At 39.1% G+C, this 9,429-nt stretch overlaps 1 protein-coding gene across 1 annotated transcript in view; it reads right to left on the bottom strand.

Annotated features, from left to right (window-relative positions):
- The window catches only part of LOC109467645 (protein cramped-like), an 11,116-nt gene extending 4,847 nt beyond the window's left edge, over window positions 1-6,269 (bottom strand). Inside the window, exons 1-8 of the mRNA XM_019765682.1 lie at window positions 6,041-6,269; window positions 5,478-5,695; window positions 4,175-4,305; window positions 3,160-3,313; window positions 2,615-2,683; window positions 2,424-2,472; window positions 2,046-2,081; window positions 1,522-1,571 (exon numbers count right to left, since the gene is read on the bottom strand). Of these exons, the coding sequence (XP_019621241.1) occupies window positions 1,522-1,571; window positions 2,046-2,081; window positions 2,424-2,472; window positions 2,615-2,683; window positions 3,160-3,313; window positions 4,175-4,305; window positions 5,478-5,695; window positions 6,041-6,102 (769 nt within the window). The 5' untranslated portion in view covers window positions 6,103-6,269. The remainder of the gene's footprint in view (window positions 1-1,521; window positions 1,572-2,045; window positions 2,082-2,423; window positions 2,473-2,614; window positions 2,684-3,159; window positions 3,314-4,174; window positions 4,306-5,477; window positions 5,696-6,040) is intronic.
- Between the last annotated feature and the right edge of the window lie 3,160 nt (window positions 6,270-9,429).

The following is a 9,429-nucleotide window of genomic DNA, read 5'->3' as shown; positions in this document are numbered from 1 at the left end:
TCATTTTCTCTAATTCCAACAATAATGCAATTATGGCATGTGCTTTATACTAGAGAAATAATTCAAAACAATAGTTGACCAGTTTGTTGATAGAACTTGTTGGAAATATTACATCGAGGAAGGGGAAGGGGGAGGTCATACGTCATATCCGTGACTTTTACTAGGCATTATGGGAAGTGTGAAATTGGTGAATTAACATATGGGACTTGCCCCAGGACCTATGAGTTTTGGGCCAAACAGGATATCACCCTACACGATGGAATTATAGTATTTCCTCATTGATTCTTCATCATCTACATTAATATTTGTATTTCTGTCAATGTTCCTCTCTTTCTCAGTTATATCTTTGAATCATTCTATCATAGAATATAGCAGGGTTTCATAGTTTATAGAATTTCACTAATAATTATGCAAATTAGATCATGACTAGCAGAAATGTCATCTCCTCATGTCAGACATCACAGCTCCGTAGATACCAAAAATCACGGCGATCTGTCAACCCCTTCTTGAGTTATCCTCCCAAGATTTTATCGCTCTTACAGTTCCAGTATAAGGTGTTAGAAATCCTCACAAGCATCAGAGCTACATGTATACCACCACCAATAAATCGTGACCTACAGCATGTCCATAACACTAGATACAAAAACAGGTCTGGAAGTTCTGCTGCAATACGTTAAAAAGCCATTAGGAGGCCCATAATATAATAATGTGGAGGTCTGATTAAGACCTACTAATACATCAAATATCAAGACAATCCATCTAAGGCTTCTCAAGTTATCATGTTCACACATAGACACAAAGACACACACACACACACAAAAACATAACCTTCTCAAAGCTAATGAATGAACACTTCGTTGAAGGTTAGACATCCAGGTAATACGATACGCCAAAAAGCAGTTACTCAAGCAACTGGATATGATTTTGAAAACGTCAGACGTTTCAGCTAGTATCCACTAGCTTTCGTCAGTGACTGAGAGACCAGAGGGGAAAACAGGTTTATAAGCACAACCTATTGATTGATATGCAAATAAAGTGAAGACAAATTTTTGGAAGTCGAAAAAGGAACACAAGTCAGACAAGTCAAGACAAGATGATGTAAATTAGTCTGAAAGCTCCTGTTATGCAGAACAGGAGCTTAAGTGTTGTCTGTTCTCGGGGCTGGGAGTGCCAAATCCCAAGTGCCGGAAATATTGACCCGTAGCCCCCCTTCCCTGTTGAGGAGCTTTCAGACTAATTCACATCATCTTGTCTTGACTTGTCTGACTTGTGTTCCTTTTTCGACTTCCAAAAATTTGTCTTCACTTTATTTGCATATCAATCAATAGGTTGTGCTTATAAACCTGTTTTCCCCTCTGGTCTCTCAGTCACTGACGAAAGCTAGTGGATACTAGCTGAAACGTCTGACGTTTTCAAAATCATATCCAGTTGCTTGAGTAACTGCTTTTTGGCGTAATGAATGAACAATCATAAAAAAGATAAGAAAGCAGATCATACAAGCAACGTAACAGTCCTACTCACCATCAATATTGTTCAGCCTTTTCAAGGCCCTACAAACAGGTGTCTTTATTCTGTTGGGTAAGAAAAAATCATCACTCGTTATGTTAGCATCAGGTCAGCAACAAACTTGACTGCTGCAGTTCCCCAAAATACCTGCTAGGAGGCATGAACTTGTGCAATCTCTTTATGAGGCAAAGAGCGATCAGCGACCCATAAGCCTAGACTGCAATTCTGCTGCAACACTGCAATTCTGCTGCACTACATGTGTACTTAGAAAAGCTGCAAGGTGTCCAAAGTCTAGTCATTTCTTCGACGGGTTGAGACCTGAAATTCCATGCCAATACACCAATTATCTTGTTGAACTATGGAGCTAAACCACATGCAAACATGCATAGAATAAATGCTAGGGGAGGAGGGAAAATAATAAATCTTTGTATCAAAATAATGCTCATGTCAGATAACATTAGAAAGAATGCAGCATACATACAGATACAGTGACATGTCAGCTTGAAAGCAACTTGCTAGAATAAAACTGTCCATCTTACCTGACATTTTTCCCCTTCACCCTCACTGTTGTCACCCTGTGAATAGGACAACCATATGTATTGTTTGAAACTTGCACAAATCATGGACACCTCTTTAAAAATGTGAACAAAACCTGTTCTAAAATATCCCCAGGCACTTCCATACCAAATTTCAAGTCATTTGATCTAAAATGAGTTGGATCAGCAGGAGAAGGAATACACAGAACACAAAACACTTCTCTCCCTGATAGTAGGAGTGAAGTATGATAAACAGATGACTGGAGCATATCTTTGACAGAGGTTCTGTAATTTGCAAGCCTTGGTATGACATTGAGAACAATGTGAACAAAACTGACTTTCAATTTACAGTACACATAGAGAAATAAATGTATCACTTACCCATACTTGATGAGTTCATTTAGTTTGTGTCCATTTTTCTCATCTAGCCCTAAAAAAGAAACAGGTCTTACTGATTTCTCCCAAATGACAACAAAAAAACAAATATTCACAACTTCATAAAACTGATTAAAGATATAATAGTAAGTTGTATTTAGTTAGGACTAAATGGTAGAAAGTTGAATAAAACTTACGTCCAATTTTTTTCCTCAGTTCGCCATAGTTGATGAGTCCATACAGCTCCTGAACAGCCTTCTTCACATCTTTCAAATAAAGGTACATGTAAGGTGACTTAATAAAGAGGTCTGTTTTATAAACAACCAAGGGGTTTATTCAGCTGACATTTCAGTCTGTCACTTTCCTCAGGGCAAATCCAACTACTTCCCTGTAACTGTGTAAATGAAGAGTTTGGGAACTCATCTATTCGGCAGCGACACCTGTGCTAAGTATGCATCCCGAGTTTGGGGTTAACCAGAGGCACCTGCTTAGAAAAAAGCTTTAAAAAAGTGCGTAGTTTATTAGAGAAAACACAGTTTATTTTAAATGCCAATGTTGGAAAACCGACTGTACAATGTTTCATCACTCAGGTGTCAGATCATGGAGCTAGAAAAGGTGGATCAGCTAAAAAAATTTATGTCCCTTGCAGGGGTACAAAAAAGTTTTTTCTAGGGTCGGTCAGAAAACAGGAAACACACCATTTTTTCCCAGGCCTTATCAAGTGTGTTGAAATGATTCTTACCTTCATTGATGTCTAGAAACTTGGAGATCTTGTTCCAGGTGCGATAGTACAAGTGCCGCACTTGGTCCTTGTTCTTGGTAAGGGAGGGCGGGTCACCACGCTTCTTGTGCTTGTTGGCAATGTGAGCTTGGATGGATTCAAAATCCTTCCCATACTGCAGTGGGAAGAATTATGTTAGGATATATATATATGTGTGTATACTGTATATATATATATAGGCAGCACTGTTTTTTCGTCCATTACAGGAACTTTGCAAAGTGTGACAGAAATTTTTTAAACCAATCCGTCAACCTTGACAGACAAAATTAACAAAAATCTTGAATAACAATATGAAAACATCCGAAGGACTGCCGACAACCACTCTCAACACCATGATTTGCCTCAGACTGACTCAGAGTCAAAATGTGGGAAATTGCATTTTGGAAGGCTTGAAAATCCAAAATTTCACGGGTGAGCATGCCCCCAGACCCCCTAGATTGAGAGTGCCTGCCTACGACTTTTCCCCTCACCAAATCCGGTGATGAACCTGGGCTGACAGAAAAAAATTAAAGCTAGAGCCTTGCTCTACGCTTACTAAGTTAGCTATTGCATATTGCATGTTTTACAAACATATTCATGTCAAAGGCATCCAATCCAATTTCAGATTTTTTTTTTATGCTATGGAAAAATCCTTCCCATACTGATCATGATATCTGTGAGTGTGAGGCAAATATTTTTGTCACTGACAGATCTAGAAAAGGTTGCTTGTCAAATTATAGGCTGGTTCAAGCTACTTATGGGCGGTACCCAAAAAAGAAATATCATCATGTATAACTTGTTTTGGGACTATTTCAAACATTTCAAGTATGATGACAAAATGTGCCAAGAAATGGCGCATTTTGTCATCATACTTGAAATGCCTCTTTTCTTTTGCCACCCTGAAATTGCATTGCATGCCTTTAACTACATGTATTGTGATACATATACAATATTAAGTTAAGCCAAAGGTACAAGAAAGTTTGCAGTAGATACTGACCTCATACAAAGCCTCGAAGAAAGCGTCCTTGTCCTCCTGGTTCCATGATTCCCAGGTACGTTTCTGGCATTTCTTCTTCCCGCGGGCAGGGGGCTCTCCTGCACCACTATTTGGTCCCTTCTCTGTCTCTTCTTGTTCACATAAAAATACAAAACACTTTGTGAATCGAAAACTTCCATTTTGTCACTTTATATGGTACAAACACATAACATTAATAATATCCAATCCAACAAATTTTTGTTCACAATTTTGTTCATTATCCTAGTTGGTGAGCTTTTACCCTGTACAACAATACATAAGTTGAGCTCACGGAACAAACTGATTATTGCACAAAGGAGACAGAACAAAAGTAATACCGGTTACGATAAACATAGAATCTATCATGGTATATAGACAACCTATTTCCCTGAGATTACAATACACATGGATACCATCAAAATCATAGACTACCAGGTTATCCGCCTTTTGAGTTTAAACTCTGAACAAATTCTCAGAAAAACATTTTCTGTACAGAATGTTTAGCATTTAAAATGATCTGAAGGCAGAGTACAACAATTATTTTATAGGTAGTGTATATGGACCTCATGTTAAAGTTATATTTTATCTTACTTGATGTTGTTATCGTTAACTTTAAGTGTAATGTATGCTTTGTAAAAAAAAAAAATTTACGTGTTTTTTTTGTTTTTTCCTGTGTGGCATGTAAGTGTTGAATAAATGCAGGACTACATGAAAAATAGCAAGCAACTAGAAGTACCAATGGTTGAAGTAACGTTACATACAGTACATACACATGTGCTTTTCACATTTTACAAAGAATTTCCTGACAATGCTTATGTTGACTACTATTGACGGTGGCTTGCTACGCCATGTGGAAAAAGTCAGGCAAACCCTCATCAACTGTTGTCTTGAAAAAGTAAATGTACAAATTGTTGTTGTTAGGATGTGACTGGTCATGTGATCAGTTCCCTTGGATCAGGTCCAGATTGCATGTACAATTTTGTGTTCATGTTACTTTGACATGCATTTTTGTTGGGGACAATAACGTGGAAATTTAACAAGCAAGGCAAAAAAATAATAAACTTAAGTGGCATTTGGTTTACAATCTTGTAAACACAATTTTAAGTCCAACATACGAGAAAAGGGGTAGCTTGTTTGGAGCCCCAAGTGACTTTAGTAATGACAGCCATTTTGGTTACTACCATGTACTAAATCGCCCTAGCAATGCACTATACTTGAGTAAAACTACAAATAAGTAACATCGAGTAAATCTGACACAATTCTATTTAGGTCATTTCCATCCTACCTTGTTCCTTCTTGTGTTCTGGTGGTGGACTTTCGTCCTTTTTCAGTCTCTTACTAGACCTGAGCACGGGATGGCCTGTTGTACCGCCCTGGTCGTCTCTGCTCGACTCGCTGTGTTGTCGCTTCCTGGGACCGCTTTCTCCGCTACACATGCCGCTACCGTCCGGGATTTTACCTGCTGCTTTACCCCCTGTGTCTTTCACGACATCGCTGACCATTCTACAGGACACAAATGGGGATAAAAATCGAGCAATTTGCAGAAAATTCCTGACGACTCACGAAAGCGTAAGCCATCGTCTCGGAGTTATTTTTCAAGATGGCGGCTTGCTGTACTCCAGCCTTTGTTGTTAGAAGAAAATGTTTCGCTTATTTTAAACAGCCATCGTACGTAGGGCTATCAAATACACATAGTATACATTTATATGATGCTACATAAAGAAAAAAAATATTTTACAATTGCTCCTTTTCGAGAAATAAAACCCGAAACACAATCTGCGACCTAACGTCCCATTTTCAAACCACAGTCGACAACATACGAGCTAGTTCCAGCTACTTCAATTTTACCCATCTCCGTCGCCTGTTCCCAGCCCTTTTCCTGTTCCAGACACCCTTCTTCTGTTCACCATTAGGGATGTACCACTTGAGGTTAGGATGACAGGGAAAAGTCGCACATTTTCACCCCATAATACTCGCTAACTAGCACGATAGTTCATGCTTTCAGTGCGACTAAGTGCTGGCTGCACCGTCGGTAGTCTTATCTATGCATACTTCCCCCCAACGTAGTGAAAATAAAATAACTCTTCAACAAAACAAGCTACATGCCACCAGCAAACGTTTGGAAATAATCACCAAAACGACTTCATTAACCAATTAGATTAATCGTTTCAAAGCAAGAATATTGTAATATAGATTTTCTAACTGTATCATTTTATATGATTACAAAATGAAACAAAAGCAAACCGAGTGGAACTCAGTACGTGTGAAAGTACGAGACTTCCCAAGTAATAAAATCGGCTAGCTACACCATTTTAGGAGTTTATAAGTATGAACAAATTTACTTATCCTAACTTTGCTGCAAGCTTCAAGAAGTACATCGATTGTGCTATTTTGATTATAAGAGCACTCTTGACAAATATCATCTAACGTTACATCTACAGCGATAACAAAGGTGAGAGTAGAAAACTTCTTGGTGGTAACTGATGGCACAGTCAGGAAAGAACTCAAATTTCAAAAGAAAGTCAACTGCTAAAGTCAAAATAATGCAGAAGTAAAATCCAGCATGGACTTCGATTTCCATCAAAATACACTCTAAAATTCTGTAACGTTATATAAAATTCTAGTCATCTAGTCATGCAATAGCACTAGCAGGGTAGCCAACCATATATAAGAGCCATATAAAAACGTCATCAAAAGTCACACATTCTGTTGTACGTTGCTTGTGCTTGTGTAGTGCTACGTTATGAACTCAGAAATAAACACAACTCAGCCACACTTATAAAGGTAGCAGTTGTCAGCTTATATCTGTCATATAAACTCAAAACAAGGAGGAACAAACCCATAATATAACCTTACATTGGATCTGGCGTATTTTCTTTACCTCCGCAGTTGAGAAATTTTCATGATCGTCTATAATAACATAGGTCTTACGCTTACACAAATGTCCATTAACACTTACCTGCCGTAGGAAAGAATATAGGCGATACTTGGATAAATGTCATTGCAAATCTCTCTCACATTTAGGTGAAAGTGGGTTGACCTCTTATGTTTCCAAGGTTTGGCGCGGAACTGAATCTGCGGCTGCGGATTGGCCTGCCACTAGTCACGTGGTAAACCTAAGGCAACCTAAAACAGCAAAAGGTCAACAACAAAACACAAAAATCTTTTTGAGGTTCAACATCAGACTAAATGTTCTGAAGTTATAAAAGATACCGGCATGGTGAAATTAGTAATATTACAGAAGAACACACGAGACATATACTTTCGTTAGTACGGTATTGCAATGTTGGTGATTCGAATGAAGATTCCCAGCTGAACTCCAGCTAGCGCAGCCAGTCATGTACAAAAGGATCGCACTACAATATCCTTCTGAACGATTGATATTGTACAATACATACAGGCATGTGGCACTGCTATGTCTTCAAATTTATATAGCAAACAGTTTGAAGATAGATCACCATATCACCGAATCCGGTGCCTACTTTTACTAACCACTCCTAGCTGTGATTGGTCATTTTAATTTCCCTCGTATCCGGCCTCACTACTACTCATGATTGGACAGTTTTAAATAGTTTTCAAGAATTGACCAATCAGATGCCACATAGGGCGGGCGGAGGAGTTTGGAAGGCTGACCTATGACGTCATCTCCGTGCGGCCAGTTCGACTGTTGGCGGCGACGTTCAGGACTTTGTTTCAACTCTCGAGTCTCAACCACCTCGGCAAAAATTATTCAGACGAACAACTACGGATTCTGAGCGAAAGATGAGCGGATTTTACAGCGACAAAAATTCCTCAAGGTATGTTCACCGTTCAAACCTCAGTCCACGGGAAATTTATCTGGGCAGCGAGTAGGTTATACATAAGCCTTGGTTATACTAGATCTGGGTGTAACACAAATGATTTGTTTAGACGTTCCAAAGTTGTTGTCATGTAAATTATGATATATGTAATTTGGTCAAACTCGGACTTGGTATCATCATGGAGTTACCTCCATGGTATCATGGCTATGCTGGCCACAAAACAGGCTAAACACTGTGAAGTTCAGGCTTGTACTTACAAAGTTTCGCGCGTACTTACGTATGTAGCGCTACATGTAAATATTATATATGTTGCGTTTTATCAATAGTGAAAATTTACTCTGTCGGCCAACCTTCATCCGCCAACATCCATCCCCCCAACATTCAGCCTTCCCCAACATCCAGCCATCCCCCACACACATCCAGTCATCCCCCACACACATCCAGTCATCCCCAACATCCAGCCATCCCCCACGTCCAGTCATCCCCCACACACATCCAGTCTTCCCCAACATCCAGCCATCCCCCACATCCAGCCTTCCCCAACATCCTGCCATCCCCCACATCCAGCCATCCCCAACATCCAGCCATCCCCCCACATCCAGCCTTCCCCCAACATTCAGCCTTCCCCAACATCCAGCCATCCCCAACATCCAGCTAAAAACAAACCTTAGTCCTATAGTATAAAGGCCTGTGCAAAGGAGCAATACTGACCTTATGTATAAAATTGTGCTTTCATTGGGGTAAGTACTATTCTCTAGTACCCCCATATAGTACGAATTCCTGAAGACCTGCTAAAGCTGAAGCTGCCAGATTTTGAGATAATTTGATCATCACAGTCCATGTGACGCCACTCTGTGCTGTAATCTATTCAATGCTTCCAGACCTAAAGAGCAAAGCTCTAGTTTACTAGTAGTAAGTATACTGCCAAAATTTTAGATTTCTTTAGAGCTTAAAATGCCCACATGTATGCAACATTTTCAAAATTTGCACATATAAATATTCTGAACAATTTTTTACAACAAATTTTGCATGTTGCAACTATTGGAATTGGATAGGGTTCCTTCCAAACAGCAAAAGAAAGAAATGTTTAAATCTATATATGATTCTTCATCTCTTTTTTGTATGAAAAATTTGTTAATATTGCAATAATACATACATATATATAAGTCCCAATTCTATATCTAGTGTGGGAAGTTAAAGTTCAGTCTTTATTTCATACATATATATACTAGACCTACCCACTTACCAAATATCAAGATAATCCATCTTAGCCTTCTCGAGTTATCGTGTTCAGTGTCACTGTTCACACACACACACACACACACACACACACACACACACACACACACACACACACACACACACACACACACACACACACTCACACACACACACACACACACACACGCACACACACACACACACACACACACACAC

The sequence above is a fragment of the Branchiostoma belcheri genome, unplaced genomic scaffold, assembly GCF_001625305.1.
Source record: "Branchiostoma belcheri isolate BF01 breed outbred unplaced genomic scaffold, Haploidv18h27 scaffold186, whole genome shotgun sequence".
Lineage (NCBI taxonomy): Eukaryota > Metazoa > Chordata > Leptocardii > Amphioxiformes > Branchiostomatidae > Branchiostoma > Branchiostoma belcheri.
The sequence above is the reverse complement of the archived record's forward strand: the minus strand, read 5'-3'. Positions and strand labels throughout refer to the sequence as shown.